We start from the raw sequence: 26,564 nt of genomic DNA on the forward strand, positions 1-26,564 counted from the left end.
CTCCATAATTTTATCTTCTCGCATTTAATAATGAATTGCAAGTTTTGTTAGCTTTGTTGTAATCGAATAGCAATTGGTGTCAGAATTAGGCTAGAGTTTCTATAATTGACTCATGGGAAATTAGTTTCTTAGGATCTATTTGTTAACAAGCTAAACAGTAACCAATTCCATTCTTTTGTTCCTAGGAATAGATTTACAATAGAAATCCCTTTGACAAATTTTTTGTTCTCGGTAATAGATTTGAAATTGAATCAAGAAATAGAAAAAAGTTGATTCTTTGTTCTCAGGAATAATTCCAGAATCAAGCCTTCTTTTTCTCTTCTTTTTCTTCTCTTTCCTCTTCTTCTTTTTCTCTTCTCTTTTCTTCCTCTTCTCTTCTTTTTCTTCTCTTTCTTTCTTCTTCTTCTTCTTCTTCTTCTTCTTCTTCTTCTTCTTCTTCTTCTTCTTCTTCAACCTGCCAAACGAGGACCGACAACCTCACCGAAGTGTTGCCAACCCTTGGCAACACTAAGCCTCGCCCAACTCATGTCGTCGGGGGTCGGCGATGCTCCGACGAGGTCATCGGTCGCCAGCCAAAAGATGAAAAGGGAAAAAGAAAAGAAAAAGAAAAAGGAGAAAAATATAATAAAATTTTCAAAAGATTAAAAGAAATTGGTTTAAACTAAAAATTTAACGGTTTACCCAAACGCATTTCTATTCTAAAAATAGAAATTTTAAGCAATTACCAAACGTCTTCAAATGCTTAGAAATTGTTTACGGGAACAGAATTAAAAAAAAAAAGAATCATTTCTAAACGGAAATTATTCCCAGGAACATAATGATTATCAACCATATCTTTAGACTCTCTCAAACCTTCTTTAATCCCAAGTTTGGAAAAATCTACAAACTTAATTTTTCGAGTTTTGAAAATTAAGTCACACCACCAATTGGTTTTATTAATCTAGACCGGTTAGACTCTAGAATCCAAAATAATTTTAGGGAATATGAGCTATCTCGGCGCACTTGTATAGGTGACTGGTTTATCTTCGAAAAATCAGAGTTTTGTGGTCCGAGAGTTTGGTTGCGCATGGGAAAGGGTTACCAACCCCATGACGCTTTTTTGATATTAAGTTCTTAATATTCCATTATTAATTTGATTTCTGAAAATATGAATGAGATTTTATTTTGATTGAGATTTAATTAAGAGAAAGGTTTGCATCACTTTATCCTGGGAAATCCCTCTAGGTAGTCGTACTGTTCGTGTGTCTTGAAAACATGTGTGTGCCATAAGGACATGGGAAGTGTGACGTGTCTCGATGACATGGATGTATGATAAGATCCTAATGTGAGGCATGTGCATGTGTATATAAATATATGCGTCGATCCTTATCTGACGATGCAGGTATGCATGTTTTGAAAATGACGAAGCTATATAGTTACTTCGCTTATTCGGGTGCAAAACCATCCCAGAGGACGTGCATGCTCCCTTTCAGCTAACTTTCTATATTATAGGATTTGGAAAGTCCAAATAGTTTTTATGACGATATTTATAATTTCTTAAATAAATTTTAGTGAAAATAAATGAGCACGCATGAGGCCTCGGGTCTTATTGGGCGGCGATTCAGCTATAAGCTGCTCCGGCTTGAGTTTAGTTAGACTGCGACGATACCCTCGGTATAGATCCTAGGGTTGGGCTTTTAGTTGGGCACGATTTCCTTCAGTGGATGTGTTATTTGAGACTGAATTAGGCTTATTCAACGATGGCGAAATGTATCAAACCACATGTTGAGCATGGAGAGAGCTTCCAGGTGATAATAGCTAATATTGATAAGGATGCCAGTTCTACAACGTCAGGAATCTATAATGCCCAAGGGCTACTCCATGATATTGTGGTACGGATAAGACTTGATCGTTAGTTGATTGAATAATTTCTTTTTGCTTGAAATTAGTTGGATATTTAAGATAGATAATTAGTTTGATAGGCTTGAGAAGATATTTTGTGCTCTCTTTGTGAAGAGGCAAGCATAAGTGGAGACAAGAACATTGTCTGTTGAGAGTATTAACATCAGACTTGGACACACAGATCCTACATAGGAGACAATTTTATGTGGGCATCTACACGCTGTACTTCAGATAATTCATTGAAGTATTGGTAGTTCTTGGCTTCAATCATAGAAGCCATGAAGTCTTTTCTTCCTCGTGGACATGACTAGGAAAGGTACGCACGGGAAAAACCAAGCCATCGCCAAAAAAGCAACTTTTGTTACTTGCACTGCGGTCTAAGCAAAGAAACGAAAGAAAAGGAGTACCCGAAGCATAGCTGTTCCATCCGATGCGTACAAAATCACTCTCTTAGAATGCTAATTATTGAAGTAACAAATCAAAAAGGAAAAAATTAGAGTAGTTACAGTGAAGAATCTTCTATAAATCAGTATAAAGATAGCACATCAAGTGGAGTGCACAACCATTCTGGTTTTTTTCCTTTTTATTTGTTATTTCAATATTAATGACCCCATAATTCAATTTAACTTCTCTAAATCTCTCAACATAAACATTCGAAAACTGAAATAGCTTTCCGGAATGAAAAAATATGTTTCCACAAGAAGGACAAAGTAACGTTTCTCGTGAATAGATAAGACCATCAAATTGGAAGACAGTTAGCTTTTTTTATAGACGTGTTTGTCTTAAATGTTAACATTTATTAAAAAAAAATCTAGAAATTGTTTGATCGCGATTTTTCATGAATTTCGATTCTCTGCGAAAATAAAATTTCTTGAGACGAGTTATGCCCAAGATGCCTCAAGTGCCTCGGTTAATCAGACCTACATGGGACTGTAAGTGTTGCTTGAAGACCCTTGCCTCCAAGCAACGCTTAGCTTGGTACTCTCATATTCAAAACAAAAAATTAACATATATGACGGATTGTTTACACCAAAAAATGGTCAAATCTTTATAATCGATGTGATTTAATTCAAGTGACCAAGTCTTTGTCATCGTCATGATGTCGATTCAGGTGAGTATAGAGCCTGGTCTGCTATGGTTGTCGGCAATATATCAACAATAGAATACTTATTGATAATCATGAATACTGTATCGATGACAAGAAATACAGTTATTGATGCTTGATGGTGAATGGTTGATAAACATATCGATTAGATGATAAAAATAATACATGGCCACTGTTAAAATGAATTTGGCTAAGTTTTGGATGCAAGGAAATTAAGGAATGAGATGAAGTAAAGATACTTTTTGAAAATAAAGATACCGATCGACAGTTAAACTTGGTGGGACTTAAGAAGTTGTAACCACCTGTAGATAAAGTCTACATGTGATGATGGAGTATAAAGTCATGGAGATGCGGCTGCAAATGTCATTATAGTATTAATGGCTCGGCTTATGAGCGACATGTTCGTAGTTTATAAAAGATGGTATGAAACTATTGCAAAAGGATCTACGATCAACACATACTCCTTATGTATATCCAGTTTCCATTACTTGCATTTATTTTTATCTATATTTATTGTTTTTGGTCCTTGTTATGCAAATTCAATTCATGCCTGAATTGTTATTGAACCGGTTTACTAAAAATCTAAGATCAGTTTTTAGTGGGATGTACTTTTTTTTTTTTTTGTCAATCCTATTTTATTCTTATTTTAACTCTTACTCTCAGATTTTTGTCTTACGTCATTGCAAGAAGTGAGAATCGAAATCCATACTTGATCTTAAATTGTCCTCACCTCAATCCCCTAAACAGGAATTCGAACCTCCTACCTCCCTTTTTTTTGTGGGAAAAGTGGCCATTAGGGTAAAACCCAAAAATTAAGATACTTTACAAATTGAGACATATCTCAATTTCTTGTGAAACACGAATCTGACACAAATTGTACAAGTTTATTTTTTTTTGGGCATATGCCATGCACCAATTAGGTTGTCAAAAATTGAGCCGAAAACCGAATCAAACCTAAAATTTCGGTTTTTTCCGATTCGATTCTCATTCAGGTAGGATAATATTAAAAAACAAAAAAAAAAAATTAATCGGTTTGACTTTTATTGGTTCAATTAACCGAATCAAACTAATAAAATATATTTTTTTCCTTTTATTAAAAAAATCATTTTTTATTTTATTTTTTTCCTTTTCTTTCTTTTTTTTTTATTTCTTTCTTTCTATTCTTATTCTTCATTGGCTGGTCGCTGTCCACTAACATGGCCAGCGACTGGCCAATGAAGAAAAAAAAGAAAAGAAAAAAAAGAAAAAATTAAAAAATAAAAAAAATAATTAAAAATAGAAAATTTATTGAAAGGGATGCATGTAGGAAAAGATTTTCCTTACCGCACAGTGAAAAATATTTTTAGTTCATTTTCAGATTTCAGCCAAATAACGGAAAATATGGTTATTTTCTGAAAAATGGCATTTTGGAAAATATTTTCTAAAAATGCCATATTTTTTGTGAAACAAACGAGCCTTAATAAAACGTTAATTTGCTTGGGCTCTAACAATTGTTTCACTAGTTTTAGACCCCTCCTCCATTTCGTAGTTTGTCTAGTTTACACTTAGTAAATTAAGATAATATAAAATTCATTCATCTTTTTCATAATTAAAATTCATTTATTGGTACTATTGATATTTCTAATTATATCTATCTGTGGAGATATGCAAGACCAATTCTTCTCCAAGCTTATTATGTGAATTCATAATACAAAATACGCAATCATGGATTGTGTCTTCAAGCCTTTATTATCTATTATATGAATTATACCCCTAATATATTACAGTAGATTTCATGCAAAAAATAAGGATTTTGGTGTCTTTTATAGTGATAAAAAATTAAGTAAGATGCTAATATTAAGGTAATTGAATAGCTACGGAATTTAATATTGCATTTTATTTATTTCCACGTGGTAGCATTCGCAAAATTGTTTTCATTTGGAAAAGTAATAGTGGTATATTGAATTTATTTTTCACATAATTAAAAAATGAAATTCTTATGAAAATCAATAAATTTTTATTTTGCTAGGTAAAAGACAATTTGATTGGAAAATGAATTTTACAATATATAATAGCAAAAAAACAAAACAAAATCAAAAACCAAAAAACTAAACCAAATTGAACCAAATCGAACAACGATTTCGATTTGGTTCGGTTTTAGTTCGGATTGGATTTCAATTAGTTTCAATGAATTTCCTTATTGATTCAGTTCAATTCGATTTTCCAAGAAAACAAATCGAATCGAACCAGTTACATATAGAAATCCTTAGCTTTCTAGAGAATGATGATGTATCCCACTCATTTAAAGAGGGTGCATTGTGCATGTTATAATCACCTAAAAAATCTCTCATTTCTACTTTCCACTTCTTGGCACGTTTCTTTATGCTTCATCAAAAGCAAAAATTATTCCATTTTTTTCCATCAAGATTATACAAAAAAAAAATTTATGTGATTCATGTGTTGAAATTTGTATGATGTGAAGGTTTGAGTATTATAATTATATATATAGAGCGGGTAGTAATATTGAAATCAAGAAAAAAAAATTTGAAAAGGTAGCATGACATAAATTTTCCTTATTCGTTTTAAGCTTCTCGATGTTGATAAGACACACACCACGTTACATCAACGAGAGAGATAATCGAAGTCCTTTCCATCGTGTTGCTCTTGAAAAATTCTTTCCAATCTCTTGATAAGAGGTCACCACCGACACGACTTGTATATGTTCTCCAGGTAATGGGCACCGTGAGACGATAAGGCATCTCGCATATTTTCCGAAAGCTCCCATATAATAATAATAATAGTAATAATAATAATAATAATAATAATAATAATAGTAATAAGCAATTGATATTTCTACAAGTATTGTAGATCTCTGTCCGTAATTGAGAAGTGTGGGCGAGATATAGACAGCTTCTTTCATTTCATTTCCTTTCCTTTCCTTTTCTTTTATTATTCTATTTCTTTTTTGTTTTGTTACGATTTAACTCGTTCTTGGTAGATTTCAATTTCTGATTGTTTGGGTCAAGAACTATCTGCTTAAGCAGCACTTTTACGTAAAGCATATTGTATTGGTAATTATATTAATTTTAATTGTTATTGTGGTATTTGATTGTGTGGACCTGCTAGTATCTATTTAATTGATTGAAAGATTTACTATCATTCTCTTATGCAATCACGTGTTATCTTGATCCGGTAGTAAGAGGTCTTAGGTAAGAAAGTGAGGAAGCCAAAGGGCCTGACAAAAGAAGCCTCTAATGCTAGATCTCTCGTAGACTGGATTTTAGAGCTTGTAAATAGCTGCAAAAGAAATTAATTTGGAACATAATCAATTAATACGCCAGTGTTTTCAAAATCAGTTCTCGAGTCAAAGGAGCCAATGGTTTGCCCTGTTCTGATAAACTCTAAGCTTCTTTTTACAGATTTAGAGCTTGTAAATAGCTGTGAGATTCCAATATAAATTCAAATCAAATTGATAAAGAGCGTGTTCTTGTTTTCCAAGAATGTAGAAACACGTATCACTGCCATCTAAGCATCCGTAGCAAGAGTTGCTTCTGCAAAGTGTCCTTCCACTCTCCTCACACTTCTTGTCAATTCATGTCACGCCCCCAACTCTACAAGTACAAAGACAATGACATGACCGTATTTCCACCGGAATGACAACTTCAAATATAAACATCATCAACCTATTATCAAAATATATACATCCATATATTTGATATGCCATGTGAGTATTAGCCCAATAGTCAACTTTCTCTTTTTAAGCGTGTAAATAGGATGTGTCTATTCCATGTACTAAAGCTAATTTAGATATAATTAGTTTTCTCCTTTTTTTTTCTTTTTAAGTCTAGTTGTTATAATTTGACTCTACACATTGGTCCTTTCAAATATATCGACATCCTCATGTTTTATAATGTTGTTCGCCTTCTACTGGTTCATTTTAGCTTTAATAAATCCTTGTTCTACAACTTGTTCACCTTCTACAATAGGTCTTTCCATTTTACAACGATATTCCGTCCATATAGAATTAGAGCATTATCATGCCTTTAGAAATCTTATCATAAAATCCTTTTGTACGCTGGCATGTGCATCTAGAGGTGAGCATGGTTCTGGGGTAGAGCCTAAAATCGAAGGACCAAATAGGAAGTGAGGAACTGGACCGGTGGAAAGTTGTCCCATTCCGAGTTCTAAAGTACGCGAGGTAAATTTCAGATTTCAAAATTTGATAAATTTATTTTGACAGGTAAGTTCAAAATCCTAGGTAAGTAGAATTTGGAACCTAAAATAAGTTTGCATTTTTCTTGATATATGTCTTCATGTGATCCTGTAGTATTTCATAACCTCTAATGATGAGTATAAAATTTGGAAGAAATAGTCTAAGCTTCTATTATTGGGACTTTTACTTTATTGAGGTTTTATATTCTTCTTATGTCTAAATATAAATTATGGCCAATAAATTGTAACAAGTGAATAATGATTCATTATAATCGTTCAATTAATAATAGAGATAGAATCTCGATAAACCTTGGAAGATACTATGGCATAGTAAGTTCTAGATTTTGAGATTTTGAGATATGTACAATTGGTTCTAGGTTCTGAAAAAATGAATAACATATTTCAACATATAGGTGCATATGAGAATGGCGTGCATGAGGATTGGTTATCGATGGACGAATGCAAAATGTAGGTAGAATACAATCACCACAAAGGTATAAATGACATGCCACTAACCAATGAAGAAGAGTAGAATAGACGAAGTTCACCACCAACGCTCAAAAGACAACCCATCCGCCAAAGTTAAAGGATTTTGAGATAGGAGAAGTTCACCGCCAAGGCTCAAAGCAACCACCAATTAAGGATAAAGTGCTTTTTGGCTCACCACCAAAGAGTAATCCACTCTCTAAGGATAAAGGGACCAAAATATGAGTTGTCCACTCTCCAAAAATAATCACTCTTTTAGAGAAAATCTCATGTATTTTTATTCATCAAAATCATTTTGAGAATTCTCATCTATTTATAGGCTAAAACATAAGACATAGACAACAATTAAGTAGACATTGAAAGTACCCAACCATTAATGGACACAAGAACTAGGAAGCATAATAATGGCCCAGGAACTTAAAACTTTGACTCTTGAAACTTTGCATAACATTAAAGACTCCTAGAAACTTAAAGATGCAATAAATGATATAAAACTTGCATTCTTGATTCTCTAGCCTTTCAAAATTCGTATATCCACCTTGACCAACAGATAACCATCTTGAAAGCTTGTCAAATATCCATGGAAGTTACCTAGACTAGCCTCCCATCAAATCACATTATGCCCAAATTCTACGTTGGCTTGCATGATCATTGATAGCGCTAAGTTTGTCGATGGAACTAATTTGGTTGCTCCCGCATTATCCAGGTTCTAGGTGAAATCTATACAAAACCTAAAATCGCTTATTCCTAAATGCATCTATATTACACAATTAAATAAATATCCATATCAATAGTTTTTTTTTTTTTGTCCTCTTAAAAGCATTAGAGGAGATTTTCCCAAACAATTTTTTTCTTGCAAATACCTACAACCGTTGCACTGCCACCCTGTGCCACTGTTGTCATCGAAAAGTCTGGGCATACTTCAATTACTGTCGCACCACCTCTCTCCTTCACCCCCGCCCACATGAATCAGAGGAGCATGACCTTTTATCTGTGCTTGCCAGCTGTCGAGAACCTCACATTGGTGCACTCGTGGACCTATGATCCGCGGCCAACCTTTATTTGAGGTCTTCGATCGAGAGGAGAGAAAAGGGTGGGAGGAGAGAGAGAGAGAGAGAGAGAGAGAGAGAGAGAGAGCACCGGAGAGTCTCAGTGGCATGCAACGGTGCTGCTCGTAGAGGCAACGCCGGCCGCAAGCTTATCGAGGGAGGTGGATTAGGCGATGGGCAACTTGGACCGACACGAGGCGGACTCACGAAATTAGGACTAAATCCTTTTTTTATCAGGTGAAACTGGAGCATTGATTCCACTGCTTTCCAATGTGCTGAATTTCGAACTGTTAAATGTAAGTTTCAAATTTTCCCAAACTTAATCCCGATACTTTCCAATATATCACGAGAACAAAGGGTTGTCTTTGTTCTTGTCCATCCCATGACTAAACACATGTATTCTCAAATGAAGATATTAGTTCGAGGATGGTTCACTGTGGTATATTTCCACACCCTTAAGGACTGGATGCACAACTCTTCTTGTTCGTCAACCAGATTGTCTTTTAGTGTTCATATTCCAGTCGTAAATAGCACAGGCTTCGCAACCTTCTCTCTCTCTCTCTCTCTCTCTCTCTCTCTCTCTCTCTCTCTCTCTCTCTTAAGACTTCCCAAAACTCCTTCCTTCTCAATGCTTCTTCGCTTCACTGCACAAGAATCTGAGTGAAAAGCCGGCATGGCACTTCACTGGCTAGACGGGAGGGAGAGCCTAAACACTGATTTTCATGGGTCGCTCGAAGCCTGCCTCGTCGTCTCCTCAGATTCCAAGCCCCACCTCTGCTGGTTCGCAGGCGTCCCCAGCAACTCTCTCTTTCTCTCTCTCCCCTTTACAATCATTGGCCTAAGCAGGACCCTCAAGAATCAATAGAACGAGCAGCGATTATCAAGATGAACTGAAGCGAAGTGAGCACGCTGTCTGGACCATGACTCAAGAAAACAGAGAACAATGTTATTTTTTCTGCCTTGGCAAGAAAAGCAAAAATGGGTAGCGCGGAACATTCCAATAACGCACGTCTAGCCTCGGAGAGAAAATTTTTGAAGGCTGTTTCACCGGCTGTGCTCCAAGCCTTTTTAGGCGGTGGAATTAGCATTGCCCTATACTATCACATGTTCTAATTATATGTCAAATTCCTACTCATAGTGTCATCTGTAGATCCTTTATGCCTTGTGATGCGAATGAGAGGAAATCTAATACAAATGCTACTACCATAAAAACAAGCCGCTCATATTGAATAAAGCATGTGTACATCATGTGAGAAAATAAACTTTTATGAAAGCTGAAAAGCTTTCTTATATAACAAGGTTAGTTACCCTGTTTAAATAAAACATTATTAGTAATCGGTCTATAGCGGAAGATATGCCGAAAGATATGCCGAAAGAATCAATAGGCTAAAAGAGCGTGACAAAAAGATTAAGTTTGCTCCAACTATAGGGGGCCTAATTTGGTGCAACGCGAGTAACGAATTTACGTTTGTGCTTGGAGAGAAGCCTCAATTTTTGGAGGACCACTTGCTTGATGGAGAAGCCTAAATTAGAGGGAAGTTGGGGAGGTGGTTCCACAATGACGTGATCTATCATTGGCAGGACCACTTTAGAACTCCCTTCCATGGCCTCAAGATGATTGGCGAATCTTCTTCCCCCATGTCCGTCTTTTTGGATTTCATCAGACGAGGAAGGATAAGAAAGGAAAAGGATATATAGCATGGGTTAGGTCCGGATTCGATCCTCTAACATGTCTTGCCTTTTGGTTTTCGTCCTTCAACGTGCCCTTCCAATCAAGTCATCTAGCTTGCTTAGTTTGCCCACCGTGGTCCTTCTATCATCTTCCATCAAATGATCGATGTGGCGGAAACATAGCCCCTATGTTGGAGTGGCGCTTATGTTTCACCATCAAAGACAACAATAAAATACAAAATGGTTTAGACAACAGCCTCAGAGATGGGGCGAGCTAGGGGATGCAATTTGCGAGTCCAATGATAACCAATCAACAAGGGTTCATTGGCGGTGATGTAATCGCCAGCGGACCCCCACTTGACCCTTGCTCACTAATGAGGTCTGGTTAAACATTGTTGTCGTTGTTGCCGCTAACAATGAGGATCAATAGTCCTCTAATGAGTTTTATGAACATCGCCAATTATCTAAGCCCTAGCAAGGGTCGCTACACTGGCGTATGGCTTGTCGACAATGGCTTTGGGATCCACCGCCATTCCTCTTCCGGCTCTCTCTCTCTCTCTCTCTCTCTCTCTCTCTCTCTCCACTCCCAAACTAGGAGGGTACTTTGGTGGGGTGCTGATTTTATAGTGAATAATGCAATGCCAACAATGTGTTGAATTAGCAATTTCATGTTTATGCATAACATGAAATGTGGCTAGAATGGAGTGTTGTGGTCGGGGCACATCATCATAATAGTGTGGAAGACCATGGTGGCAGCAATGATGGCGACTAGGGGCTGCGGGCCGACTGTCGGTAATGTTGGGTGAGAAAGAGTTTAAGGTAGGTTTTTGGGTGATTTTGTTGATTAGGTTTCTGAAATTTATGCAAGATAAAAAATGTGAAAAGGGTGTTTTCTTTTCTTTGAATTAGCTTACTGCCCCGTGCAAAGCCCGGGTTCAGGATTTTTTTTAAATATTCTAATTAGCAAATTCCAATATACATATTGTCAAAATTGTGCATTTTCAAATCTAATATTTTAGTCAGGATGAAGTGATTTTTTTCGAGCATTGAGCTTGCATGAATTTATGACACAAGATGGTCGCCGCATAAACACATGCGCTTCTCTACACTATATATGGAAACGCGTGTAATGTGCTTATTCTATATTTATGGCAGATAACGTAGGAATGGACTTGAGGGAACGTTTATAATTACCGCAATTATAAATATGTGAGTCAAATATAACCATACAATTTCATCATCTATATATTCTTTGTTTTATAAATTTCAATAGTATAATGTTAGTGAAACTTTAATTATTAAAATATTAATGAACATAGTTATCAAGATCTATTGAACAAAACTTAATTTTAGTATACGGATTTCTCTTTTGTTTTTCGTTCCAATAGAATTCCATGTGTGTTTGCATCATCTCTAATTTTGAGAATGTGCTTGACATCTGGCAAGCCAAAAGCAGCAACTCTTGGGGAGCCTTCACCGCAATCCCATCACGATGCTAGTGGGAAACTCAAAACCGGCACTCTATTTCCAAATTGTTCTTTATAAATTAATAATTTTTTCTAAAAATAATGACAAATTGAGGAATCAAATCTCTGATCTTTGGCTTGCAAGTCAAATTTTGGATCACTTGACCAACTATCGCCCTGGTATTCATGTCTACCATTTAGTTTGCCAAATGTCAAGACCTGTTCAGAATGTATAATTCTCCAGTTTACTAATTTGATACTTGATTTTCCCTAAACTGGTCATCTGAAAATATTGGAGAATCAGTCGACCTCACTTTAGGTCGGGAATAAAATCAAGAAGATTACTTCAGGGTACAATTCCTATTCTTTTGGAAGGGATCACTTCGCTTTATTTGATTGATCAGTTCGTATTTTTTTAGTGCTCGTTGGATTAATGATTTGATAAAGAGGAAAAGTTAATTGCAAGTGTCTCGTGTCGGCGTCATTCAATTAGCCACCCATGAATTAGTCACGAGGTTCATGAGCAAAAGCTACCCACCAATTTGACTTGGGGAGAGAGAGAGAGAGAGAGAGAGAGAGACCTTAAATCCTTAGCCTAGGAACGTGAACACTTCATCGCAAGACCTGTTATTGAATACGTCTCTTAGTAAATTACGAAAGGACAATAATGCGTTACAAGATACGGGCGAATATATATATATAACATTATCTTGTTGAAAAGCGCAGAAAAAAATCAACATTATGTGATAAAGTAGGATATAATAAGTATTATCGTGAGTTTTCCTAAAATACCTCTTAATCAGGAAAAACTTGCACATTAGAGTATGACCATAACTTTTTGGGAAATATAATGGTATCTGATCGCCTCTCTATATCTACATGCATCGAGATATATGAACACCAAGCGAATCATTACTGTACGTTGTAATTGCACATTTACCTTCCATGCATGTGCGATCACACGCGCAAAGGTGGATGTTGGGGATGGCTGGTGCGATGGTGACGGGGTGGCTGGTAGGACACGATAAGGATGATTAGGGAAGATGAAGAATAAGGAGGGGAAAGTACGCAAATGAAAAAAAAAAAAAAAAAAAGGAATGGAAAAATGGGAGGATAATATATTCTCAACTCTTAAAATTAAATATGATGGTGTATCCTCCTTGGTAGTGAAACAAATCGAGGATTCCAAATGACATGTTAAATAGAGGAGTCATACCTTTCATGATCGTCACAATAACAATCATCGAAATCAATGCTCTTTCTACATATATGATATGATATGACATAATACAATACAACATGTCACGAGATTTTATTCTATCAACATATTATTTCCCTTTACTTGTACAATTCAACTATCTACTTTCCTATTTGATTGACCTCATGAAATTCACAAAGTGGGTAACATACTCTTACTAAGAAAAGAGCAAAAACAATTCCGTGTTTAAGATAGATGGACATGTGCCGGAAAAGCTCACTTTATCAAGTTAAAACAACTTCATATTTAAACCACAATCAACGTATTCCCGCATTAAACATGAATTTAGACATATTTCATCTATATAAGGTGAAGTCCCATGTAAAAAGAAAAATACCCATCATTAATTTTTCCTCTTATTCATATGATGATAATCACGAATTGTCTTGGATAATTAGCATAAATAAGCACCTTTATCTCATGGTTTGAACAAGTGGATCAAAATGGACCGACGCTTGGGGGGTAACATCAAGACAGATAACTTGGTTGGCTTGGGACCTTCTCATCTAACCCGTCCCACACATGAAATAAATCATAACTTTTGCTCCACTCATCATATTCACATGAGACCTTTTCCTCAAAGGAATCTCACCCAAAAAGGAAAAAAAAAATCTGTCCCTATCTCCTTCGCAAACCCAAAATCGAATATGATATTCACCAAAAGGCATTCCCCAAGCTCGTGGGACTCGTCCGAAACAACGCAATGCGATCGTGAGACTTCTTGAGGGCCATCGATGTTCGGAGCCAAGAACAGTTGACGAGGCCAAACCGTCCACATAGCACCAAAAACGCTCCGTGATTCGGACATGTTTGGCAACGGCGCACGCGAGAACGTTCTCAATTTGGATTGAAAAAGCAAGTACGAATCACGCAAGAGGTCGGCCGAACGCACAGCATAAAACGAAAGGCCGTCCCGGGATATATATGGAGGGAATCGAACGTGATACTTGTGGCTTTGCTTGCTCTTGCATAAACCAACAACACCGGCTTTTACGAATGAAGGAACCGTAGGAAAGAGAAGGAATTCATGGACTCGGTTGTCCTGCTAATGAAGCGGACAAGGCCAAGTTAGGGTATAGGAACCACTATGGAGAGCTCGTGTGATGTTGGGACCAAGTTTTGACCTTATGCTCTTTCTTGAAATGGGGTTAATTTTTGGCTCGTTGAAATGAGTGATGCATGGGGTTTTTGATGTCGTGACATTATTGGTTAGATATCTCGAGATCAATTTCTATTGCTATCGACTTATGTATACACTTCATTTCTATGGTATGAATTCTTGCGCCCACACATCATAAGCTTGTGCCCTAAATGCTGATGTCATTTTAACAACTTGCGTTAGAGATAGGGAATCCCAACATCTAATAATTTGAACTGTTCATCAATGATTCGTTTATTCAAATTGGAATTTCAAATTAGTAGTGATTTGTTGTTGAAGAATAATGGCTAAATGCAAAGATTCATTTACAATATTTTGCAAAGTTACAAAACAATGTTTGGTGCTTAGATGTTTATCCCAAATTCAAATCTCTCTTATGGTTCATCACATCAATTCGTAAACTATTTGACTATTTGGCTTTATATACTTAATTCACCCTTTATATGAAAGGGTGCTAGAAATTCAAAGATTGGTATTGTTCCATTGAAGAACCCAGAAAGGGTTTATCATCTAAAAATGTTTTATATAAATGCAATAGAACGTAAGGAGGCCTCTGTAAACCTCAGTTTCCCAAAACGAGTCCTAACATCATTCATCCCACCAAAAAATTAGCGACACCTCTAAAGGAGCCCTCACTGGTCCACGTGGCATCCATGACAATGAATTCCAACTCCGCTAAAATCTACAGACGCTGTCTGGTCCATTTGGGATACTGATATGAAAACACCAACATGGATTCACCCAAAAATCCGTCCTTGCAAAGGCCCTTTGTTCTAATGACATACGGTTCCTCCACATGGTACGAGCGGGTGTGCGCGAAGATGATGGAGTTCCCACCAGCCGATCGCTCCGTCTCCATTACCCCGGTAGCATCATTACCATTCCCATTCTCGTCTCATCAAGTTGGTCACAGATTTTGCTTTCTTCTTCTCAGAGCACGTATCGCAATTTCAACTGCATCACCGAGAGCAAAACCTCCGTGTCTGCCACTTCGGGTGATACTCTTTTCGCCCCGCTTTCCTTGCGTGGGCTTTCGCCTCTCTCCTTTTTACCTCTATTGATTAAACAGGATGAGAAAGTTCCTTCGAATTTTCGTGCACTCTCTCTCTGTCTTGCCTCGTCCTTCTTTTCTTTTTCCCTCTGTGATGAAGCACTAGTTGCATAACCCATCCCACTTCTTCATTTTACCTCCATGGGTTTGTCACATGTGAATCACGGAAAGCACCTAAAAAAGTTGCCCCTCGCCCGTGTCATCGCTCCTCCACCTTCCCTATATAATCGCCCTTGGAGGGACTTACTGGTCGAACCCAAAAGTTTCACAGCCCCTACTGTAGTTCAACAAATTTGGGCCCTCGACATGTCATTTTCCCGTATGAAAAACTTCTTACAACGGTTTTGTGATGATGAGTTCCGCATGGACAGTGTCACCCCCGGCGGTTTCTTCTCCAGTGATCTCCTCCCATCACTTGGAGCACGAATCAATCAAACCACTAGGCTTCGGAAGTACATCATCTCGCCTTATACCCCTCGATATAGGTGTAGATTTTCTCCTTCTCCAAACATACATTACCTGTCCCAAAAAACCATTACTTCAACTGACTAATGTGCTTGCTGATCCTTCTATCCAGGGCATGGGAGATGTGGCTCATTGTTCTGGTCCTTTATTCAGCGTGGATCTGCCCGTTTGAGTTCGCGTTTCTGACTTACAAAATTGATGCCCTTTTCATCATTGATCATATCGTCAACGGGTTCTTTGCCATTGACATCATTCTGACCTTTTTCGTGGCATATCTCGACAGCCAGTCCTATCTCCTAGTCGATGATCCAAAGAAAATTGCTCTCAGGTAATGAAGATCGCATCAACTTCGACCACTAATTCAAGATGAGCTTTTACTCTTTTTACAGAGCAAATACCTGAATAATAATTCCATCTAACATTCAGGTACTTGTCTACCTGGTTCATTTTCGATGTCTGCTCTACTGCACCATTTCAGTTGATTAGCCTCCTCTTCACCAAACATAGCAGCGGGCTCGGCTTCAAAGCGCTCAATATGCTCCGGTTGTGGCGATTACGGCGAGTCAGCGCTCTGTTTGCAAGGTCACCCATCAAAAAGAAAACGACTCATGAGTTTCCTACAAAGCATCCGTGACTAATCCTGATACTCACAAGCCGCTTTGCTTGTGTACAGATTGGAAAAGGACATTCGGTTCAACTACTTCTGGACACGGTGCACCAAGCTGACCTCTGTAAGCCATTCTGCAAACCTCTCTTTCACCTTCTAGGGCGATAGGAAGATCGATTCAGTCCCCTGAAAGCCTGGGTTTCTTTTGCCCCTTGGCCTGTCTAGGTGACCCTCTTTGCCGTGCACTGCGCTGGATGCTTCAATTATTTGATTGCTGATACATACCCCGACCCGAAGAGAACTTGGATCGGTGCAGTAAACCCGGAGTTCAAAACAGAGAGCCTCTGGGACAGATACGTCTCCGCCATATATTGGTCCATTACCACATTAACCACGACAGGCTACGGAGACTTGCATGCAGAGAACCCCAGGGAGATGCTATTCGACATATTTTACATGCTTTTCAACTTAGGACTGACATCTTACCTCATCGGTAACATGACAAATCTCGTCGTGCACTGGACCAGCCGCACCAGAAACTTCGTATGGCTCTTTCCATTGTTTCCTTTTCCCCATCACAGTCGTATTATAAAATGTTACAAGGACTTACGATTAGGCAGAGCTAGGCCAGTCGAAACATTTCCCTATTGGAGAAAGATAAACGTACGTCTTACACATAGCTAACAAAAATTCCGTGAACCGGACCGAGAATCATGTCGGTTCATTTTTTGTTGCCCACTTATTCATTACAATCAGGTTCTGTTCTGTGTATTTGCTAACCAGAGGATTTGCTTTTTGGCCATAGAGGGATACGGTCAGAGCAGCTTCCGAATTTGCTACACGAAATCAGCTCCCCTCGTGTATACAGGATCAAATGCTCTCTCACCTCTGTCTCAAGTTCAAAACTGAAAGCCTGAAGCAACAAGAGACCTTAAACAGCCTGCCCAAAGCCATCCGTTCGAGCATCGCATACTACCTCTTCTTCCCAATCGTTCAGAGCGCCTACCTGTTCAAAGGGGTGTCCCATGACTTTCTTTTCCAGTTGGTAATACTTGAACACATTTCGGGCTTTGCATTTTGTCATCAATTTCTGTTGCCCCTCTTAGCAAACTCAGCCATTATTCATGACTGTCCTATATTTTATGGACAGACCGCTCAAGCCTATTATGCTTCTATTCGCGCATCCTACATAATTGAATATTTATCTACTTTTCATCTAAAAGGTGTCAGAAATGGAGGCCGAGTATTTTCCACCGAAGGAAGACGTGATTTTGGCGAATGAGGCTCCTACAGATCTTTACATACTTGTTTCAGGAGCAGCGGTAAGCACACTTGTCCCCCTTTCCATGTCCTTAGATCCCAAACGATGCCTACCTTGACTTACCTAGTGCAAAATATTGGCTGCAGGATCTGATATCCAGCGTCGAAGGACACAATCAAGTGAGAGCATGTGACCTTTAATGAGAATAACTTCATTCACTCCATGAAGTTTTAATGGGATGCTTAATGCTACTTTTGCAGGTTCTTGAGAAGTTGGTCAGGGGGGATGTGTTTGGGGAGATCGGAGTTCTTTGCTACAGGCCACAGCCATTCTCGATGCGGACAACAGAGGTCTCGCAGATACTGAGGTTAACTAGCACTTCACTGGTGAACATCATGCGGGTGAATAAGGAAGATGGTCATGTCATCATGAACAACCTCTCCATGGTAATCTAGTGTACTCTTGGATACATAGACATTGCATCTTTTGTGAATTTAGAGTCAGATTCGGTTTAATCGCATCTGCAGAAATTGAAAGAGTCAGAAAAATTAAGGTTTGCGCACCCACGACATGATGGACCAATCCATGGTGAATGGCTTGACAGAGGACAGCCTGAAGAGGCTTTTGTTTCCTCCAAATATGAAAACGACCCACAGGAAGACTCAATAATGCCGGAAACGCAGGAATCCAATCTCGTAAATCCAGTCTCCACCAACATCGGGAAACTGAAGAGCTGGGACCTGAGCATTGATGACATCTTACTTTCTTCTTTCGAAGATAAAAAGATACCAGAGGAGCATAGAATCAACTTCAATGGGCCAGAAATTGGTAAGAACGCAATAGATGCCCAATGCAAGCACGGATCCCTTGGGGAACCAAAGTTAGGGAGATTCGAGCTGAGAAAGTTGCCCAGAGTTCCCGAACCAAACAAAGAGAGGTTTTCATCCAAAGGTGTAGTAAAACAATCAACCAAGAAAAGAGTCACCATCCATATGCAGGTCCCAAGAGATGGTAGTTCATCATTGAGACAGCCTACAAAGTTGATAGTCCTGCCGGATTCGATAGAAGATCTGCTAAGAGTTGCTGGTAAGCTTTATTTGAATCATTTGATTACTCAATAACGGACTTCAAAATTCAGTCACCTAATACATTTCTCAATACATTCTTCAAATTTGTTGAATCAAATTTATAGATGCATAGAAGGTACTATGTCAGCAAAACTATGTAATTGTGAATGCATTGCTTGTTCTGTCTGTCTGTCTGTCATCCTGAAAACTTGTTAAAACTGCAGGAGAAAAGTTTGGATGCGACCCCCGAACCACAAAGTTAGTAAATGCAGAGAACGCCGAAATAGATGACATTGAAGTCATTCGAGACCATGATCATTTGTTTTTCCTTGAAAACATGGGCTATCCAGTGACATGACAAACCATTGCCGGAGTGTATGCATTGCCATTAGCCTCCAGCTTGTAACCTTTAGGTAATGTGTATATTGATCGGTCCACAAAAAATTTACTACCTTAATGTTCGAGTATTGACCGGCCGGGCCAACTAATGTAGAATAATTTAGCCAACTCAATGAGAAGTACGTCCCTCTTCGTCGAGCGCTTCTCGTGTTGCATTCATTTCTTGATAAATGGACAAGCATCCACAGCATTCCGAACCAAACTGTCTGTTAGAGACGAACCAGTTGATTGAAGAAGGGTGGTAATTTATGCTATCAGATACTATCAGTTAATGAGATAGAAAGGTGCAAGAAGCCCTTTACCTTGCTTCGTAGGAAGAGAAGAAATGGATTGAATCTTTTCGGGTACCTCATCCCGAGAATAGATCATTCAAGAGAGTCCAAGTCTAAGCCGATTAAGTATTAAGTTATATCCATTTTCATTTAAAAACTACGTGAACAATATATAGACCAACCAGATATGTAGTAACTAGTTCACGCAATTAATCTTCTGACGTGGGATTTATTTCTTGGAAGACACTATGGTAAAATCTCTTCTCACTTTTGATCCTTATATGTCGTTAGGTCGCTCCCATTTAGTCCAAGTATGTATTTGTACCAACGTATCTAAACTTGAATTTCCTCATCTTTGCTAGTCTACTGCAACAGGATTATCTTCGACCATCACACGTGTAGTCAAGCATGGACTAGCCCGTGATGACACACCAAACCCGAGACCGCGCTGTCATTCCAAAATTATTGCCATCGTCGTGATTAGCAAATTTCCATTCGATACCTTTTTGATGAATTCACACAAATCCATGCAAGGAGCCCAACATCGACTTGGCCCTGATACAATAAGTTGGGAATGCATAGCAAAGTCCAATTCCTTATTCTAATGAATCATCATAACACCTTGATTAATCTACCTTCCAAAGCGATGTTAATGATACATTCTTTCATATCAGCCCAACAAAGCTTAAACCCAAGATCGTAAAAGGCGTAGCGAAGTTCGTTACCATCTAAGCCAAACACCCTATTGATGTATCACTAGAGTTTAAAAACATGACATACACATATTTTATCAATGAATAATAATGATAAACTAAAATCACATTGTGAAAGTAATTATAATTCCTTAAAGAAAAAAATTCAACTAAACTATACATCATTCTAGTACAGTGACTTAGACAAGTTTAATAGAAGTCAATTAATGAAAAAATCTTAAATATAGCAAAACAGGGATAACGTTATACTGGAAAAATTGGTTCCATGAATTGTCAGTTATGTTTCTAATTAAGTCTTCCAAGAAAATATTACATTAGAAACAAAAGAAATTAAAACCTGCGCTGCATTAATAAGAGTCATTTGATTTGAACTTATAAGAATTTTGTTCGATGAGTTTGATTAGTCCCTACCAAATCATTTTGCCTAACCAGTACTTCAATATATTGACAAATATGTGTATTATCTTTGGTAAAATGGGTTAAAATGAATCACTTATACCACCCACGATGACCAATTTTTGTGGGAATTTGTTCTTGTATAAGTCATCTTTGACCCAATCCCGGAGAAAGTTTATAGATAGTTTTAGAGTGCATTTGGTAATATTTCTATTATTTAAAATAATTTATATTCAGAAATAGTATTTTCCATCTCTATTATCGGAAATAAAGAAGTAAATTTTTTTTATTCTTCTTATTTTCTTTCAAATCTATTCTCTAGTCATTTTTCTATTCCGGAGAATAGAAAAATCAATTAACATTACCAAACAGGTTTTCTATCTAGAACAAAAGAATAAATAAATAAAATAGAAAAATAAGATGGTTTCCAAAATAGGATGGTGGATTTTTATTCTTTTTTTTTTTGTGGGCATGGCCAGGTGATCCCTCTTCTCATTCCTACGGGGCCTGATTACTAGGAGTAGTGAAAGATCAAGTTCTTCATCTATTGGGCCATACCTTTGAATCTGATGGGGTTATAGGAGGAGCTCAAGGGAGAACGAGAAGTAGCCCTACTTTTCTCAGTTGATGGGCTGGGCAGGGCAATTACCAATGCCGCCCCCAAGCTAAGTGCGTTTTCTGGTTTTCCTTAGTTTTACTCTCTTCCTTTATGCTTCTTTTTTCCCACCTGAAGAACCATTGGGAAGTATAGGTTCATCTCTACACCTGGTGTTCATAATTTGCATGGTTAAGAACTCTTGAATCTATGATAGATTTTAGTTTATGTAATAAAAATGTATAATATCTCATATTGTGATACTCCGAATTGCATATCCAATAAAAGATATCCTATTGTGTTCTAAGTCAATATAAATTAACACCCACCCTCAAATGATCACAATCTTATGTGGTTAATCAGAGTACTTCTTTTAGGGTGTAGCCTATATGGAACAGCAGGGATTGTTAGAGATGGTATTGGAGCAAAATCCTCTCTAAAAGGTGTGTCGTTTGTGGACAGATTAGGCTTGTACCCAACCCGGCAAGGTTGGGGAGCGATCACCAAGGCAAGAATTCAGACAAGTGCGGCTCTTGACAAGTTTTCAAGAAGATAGAAGGAGTAGGAATGAACCAAACCACACATCGAATATGGGGAGTATTGTCTAGTTCAAGAACAAAAATGTATAAACTGTTCTAAATCAGAGTTACCTACAAAGGTTAAAAGGCTTGGACTTTACCAATTCGCAATAGAACGAGGGTATTGTAGTTCTAGGAGTAATTTTACCAAGTAAATTTATCCTCCAAACCTAAGATGATCCCAATTCTCGACAAATGGGACTTGCCTATACTCATTCTTTCGAGGATACACTCAACACGACCCGCACTCAAGAAAAAACCACAATTTTTCCCTTTCTCCCACCTCCCACTTAGTCGCCACCGTTGAGCACCCACGGCATCTCCGTCACCGATCACAGCTCAGACGTTGTCCCGTCGCTGACCCATTTCCCGTCATCGCCACTCCACTCGCCAACAGCCCCATTGCCCATCTCTCTCCGTCGTTGAAGAGTGCAAATATCTGCAGTGGCAATGAAGCTCTTAGCGTTTGCAACCACTGTCGATTAACATGCCACCTAGGCCCCGATGAGGTCGAGTCTGAGTACGGTGACACCGGATCTAGCTTGACCATTTCTGACCCACCCCGCGAGATTGAGAGAAATTGGTTTTGTAGGGTCTGCAAGGCACAAAGAGATTGAGAGAGAGGGTTGGGCTCATGCAATTGACATCGGCTAGTGCAGCGAGGCTGCGCCGGCGAGGGGACGTCTGGTGGAGTCAGCATGGCAGCATCATGCGGCGAAGGTCGTCTTCCATCTCCAGCAGGAGGCCAATATGCTTGTACGTGAGGGCAGCGCCAAAATGAAAAGATGGAAACAAAGGAAAAAGGGGGAAAGGAAAGGAGGTAAAAGATAGGGACAACTGATTACTGATCTACCACCTTAAATTTAAGTTACCTCACTTTTTTCACCGCCTACTATAATTTAGCATTCAGCATGGAAATCTTCATTTCTGAGGTTTAGTCTGTTTTTTTAAAAAAATAAAAATTATTCCCAAACTTTGATTTAATGTATAATATAGTCCTCGAACTCTTAATCCATTCATTATGATTCTTTAACTATTCTTAAATGTCTAATCCCTTAACTATCCATTATCAAGTCAAATCAGTCATTTGTTACTATTTACAAGTTTTAAATTATTGCTCATATTTTAGAATATCTTTTCATCATTTCATTTCCAAAATCAACAAAAATATATTATCTTATTATTACCTTTTTACCTTTTGGGTCTTTATAAATAATACTATAATTCCATTTAAGTTATATTGGATTCATATTCCGTTTATTCTAAAAATTAATGTTTTCATGAGAATATTTAGTAACAATATGAATTTATCTATAGTTTTTCTTACTTTTATTAATCTACATCTTGTTACCAATATTTAGATAGATAATGTTTGAACTTTTTGTGTTTAGATTTTTTTAATTAAATTTAGTTAAATCTATATTATGAAATTAATTATCATTGATTATCAACCGGATACAACTCTAAATAGGGCTCCCATATTACTATTCTAGAGATCATAAGCTACAATGTACTTAAATGGAACTATCATAAGCTACAATGTACTTAAATGGAACTATCATAAGCTACAATGTACTTAAATGGAACTATGTTGTATTTTTAAAGACCGAAAATAAGGAAGTAATAAAAAGTTAGCCACATTTTTATTTTTTGGTTGATTTATGAAATGAATTGAAATGAAGAGATATTCTTAAATCCAGGCAATGGTATAATTATGAAATCTTTTGACTTTTAATAGAAAGTTGAGGGACTAAATTGAAAAAGAGAAAATTTAGGGGGTTAAATTGAACATTAGAAATAATTGAACCAATTAAAAGTTTAAAAATGACATTGCTCATTAGGCAAGATTAGAGACAACTTGAATCATTTTTTCTTTTCTGGGGGGATTTCAAATTCACAACGCTTTTGCGTCATTTCCTAGTTCAAATCTAGAAAGAAAAGTATTAAAATGTCTTTATTGTTTAGGATTATGGTCAATGCATTATTTCAATCGTTTCAAGATGAGAGAATGGTTCATCTGCGTTACTGCACCCTCTTCGCAGCACAACTACGTACAGTCAGTCCTCTAATGACCCTTCATTAACGGGTCAATCCATATATTTTAAAAAAAAAAAAAAAATCCTCTCTCTCTCTCTCTCTCTCTATCTAAACGTTCAAAGAAACCCTAGTGATCGCAATCTCCAATTCCGGGCACATACCGTTTTCTCTCTTGTTTTCTCCAACCCAATGCGTCACCGCCCAAAGTTCCACATCCTTCGATGGGTCAACAAAAGTTGAACTTCGCATCGTCCCTCCTCTCCTTGGTCCTGTTCTTGATCGTCGCTTTCCCTTCGCTGTCCGATGAAACCCCATCGCCGACCGCCTCTTCCAGTGTGCCTTCACCGACTCGCCAACAACATCAACAGGAGTTCCGTGTCAAGAATGGGCTCCCACCTTCATTCCTGGGCAGAGGATACCACAAGAAGAGGAAGGCTATGAAGTGGAAACGCCCGGCCAATGATTTAAGGACGAGGCCGTTCTCAGTCATGCTTCCCAAGGGTTTTGTCCCTCCTTCTGGTTCATCCCCGTGCCACAACGATGATCCTGTCGCTTCAGTCGCGGTTTACTGTAGCCTCTCAACCACGAAAAGCTACCGATCGAGGCCATGAGGAAATCAGATGCAAATATGCAGAGAGGAAACAAGGTGTTTCGTATGCTGAACAATTTTTGCTTTATTTTTATGTTAATTATCATCTTCTTTTTTTCCCCTTGATGCGTTTTCTCTTCGGGTTCGCTCTTGCTCTTGTTCTCAACACATACTTGTATAATCAACCCGGGATGGTTGAGTTGTTCGTACATTCATCTGATCAGTTTACAGTTGCTCCAAATGCAAGAAAGGTATTTTTCCTCAAGATACGAACAGTGTGATTTTGCCGCTATGATGAAATAAAGAACATGCAATGATCGCAAGCAAACATTTATACCAGCACTATGCCATAAAATTGCAACACAACTGCAATCAAATTCTCCTTATCATTCTCTAATATCATTCTTTTTTTATTCTTTTTCTTGTTACTCTCTTTTTCCTTTTTTGGCTTTAGATTCATCTCAACAGTCTCTCGTCTTATTGAGTGCAAGACTCCAACTTTTTCTGGGGTTGAATTCAATTTATCTCGCATCATATCTTTTCCTGGGCGAACAGCTTACTCTGATTAGCTGAAAGTACACCTATTCAAGGAAGGCAAAAAGACTTATTTCCAGAGGTCGATAAGAGAAGGGTATGAGAGCCTATTTGTAAATGATACGATTGCACAAAGCTCATTTGGCTAACCAATAGACAGTTCTCTCCTGTTCATCGATATCAGTATTCAGTTCATGCTTGTTAACAAATAAGGCAGAGTACCAGTGCAAGTAGTTACTCATGCTGGCGACAACTCAGTCGGTCTGCTCGTGTTCTATTAACACTCCAATCTCACATCTGATGAAAGAAAGTTTGCGATTTGATATATAAGCATCGAACCTCCTTAATGATCACCACCTCGAGCACTTCTTTTGGGTCTTTACCAGATCAATATGGTCGGATATTTAAATTTTTATCCACAAATATAAACTCACCCATATATGGGCTTACCTCTTCTCGACTTATTATTTGCGTTTTCTACTTCTCGTGCTTTTCCCATATATACAAAAATTGAAAAGAAAAGAATATGGCATGGGGTCGGATTCTCCACAGTAAGTACAAACAATCCCACGTTTGAGCATCCAATTTAAATTTTGCTCACATCTTATTTGGTCCACACAGCGAAAAATTAATAACTTACCAATCTAAAACAAGTTTTCTCATAATAAACAAAAAAAATACCAAAAAAAAAAAACTATGCCATGTACACAGATAATGACTAAAAACCATATATTGCTAACACAAGGGCTTTGGAAACAACGGATTATGACTAATCACAAACGAGACTGAATCTGTGGGGCAATAATTTACAACTGGAAAATAAATATTTGTTTAGATATAAACCCTAAATCCCCGTTGAATGAGCTTGTACTCTGTTGAGTTTTCCGAGTGTACCACGCCCGCTGGCCCCCAAAAGAAAAATACTAACTGAGTTTTCTATGGAGATCTGACCAAGTCAAATGATAAAGTAATTGATAAATAAGGGGATCTCTGCAGTCAAGTTCTTTTGACATTCCTCTTCTTCTCTCTTATTCTCGTTCAAGCCACTGTAATCTTAATGCCACGAAGGATGGAAAATCAAGAAAGTAGCTGAGATGTCTGTTACTTTGACTTTCAAGTATCTAGTCTTTCAATGAAGGTCAACAAGTTTGTTGAGGAACCTAAGTATTAGGCGAAAAATTTGGAAATCAAGCATGTGAACTTGCATCGTCGGTTGGGTTCTTGTTTCCTTATGAACGGATCCTTTCGTGGCGTGCACTCAATGCAGGCAATGGGATGGCTCTCTTTGCAATGCTTTTACACGGTTCACAATGCGTCGGATCTGTATACTACAATCAAACCATGTATCCTCACGTAGAGCTTAACCCCTCTTTCTTGGGCTATATATCAATCTGAGTGCACGTGTGAACACAAGAAAAATCTCGCGCAGGGTTTTAGGATGTTTGGAATCAAAAAGGTGCAATTGACATCCCAGTTCAGTCAAGTTATTCGGTATTGGACCCTTTTATGGCGCTTATGAAAGCACTGGAACCTTGTCCCTTTCCATGAGAAGTCGGTATGGCAGATGACGATTGAAGAGAATTGCTGCCGTTGTATATCAACATATGAAGAATGGATCATCACAGTTCACCATCAACGTATGGTTCGGTTTGATATAGGAGAGCATGAAGTGTCTATTACCATCGCTTGAAGATAATTGAGATTATGGTTAAGATGTGTCGGCACAAAAGAGGA

General features: G+C 37.9%; 2 protein-coding genes across 2 annotated transcripts; both read left to right on the forward strand.

Annotated features, from left to right (window-relative positions):
- The first annotated feature begins 15,414 nt into the window (after positions 1–15,414).
- On the forward strand, positions 15,415–19,254 carry LOC104444829 (potassium channel KAT3). Its single transcript, XM_010058585.3, has 11 exons — positions 15,415–15,802; positions 15,895–16,110; positions 16,209–16,364; positions 16,456–16,513; positions 16,615–16,932; positions 17,195–17,434; positions 17,613–17,711; positions 17,797–17,829; positions 17,911–18,096; positions 18,178–18,736; positions 18,942–19,254. The coding sequence occupies exons 1-11, from the start codon at positions 15,459–15,461 to the stop codon at positions 19,073–19,075; spliced, it is 2,343 nt and encodes a 780-aa protein (XP_010056887.3). The 5' UTR covers positions 15,415–15,458; the 3' UTR covers positions 19,076–19,254.
- Positions 19,255–23,900: 4,646 nt separating this feature from the next.
- Positions 23,901–24,479, forward strand: LOC120293295. Its single transcript, XM_039312374.1, has one exon. It carries the CDS (start codon positions 23,929–23,931, stop codon positions 24,316–24,318), a length of 390 nt encoding a protein of 129 aa, XP_039168308.1. The 5' UTR covers positions 23,901–23,928; the 3' UTR covers positions 24,319–24,479.
- Positions 24,480–26,564: the final 2,085 nt, after the last annotated feature.

This window comes from Eucalyptus grandis, chromosome 5 (genome assembly GCF_016545825.1).
Source record: "Eucalyptus grandis isolate ANBG69807.140 chromosome 5, ASM1654582v1, whole genome shotgun sequence".
NCBI classification, from domain to species: Eukaryota; Viridiplantae; Streptophyta; class Magnoliopsida; order Myrtales; family Myrtaceae; genus Eucalyptus; species Eucalyptus grandis.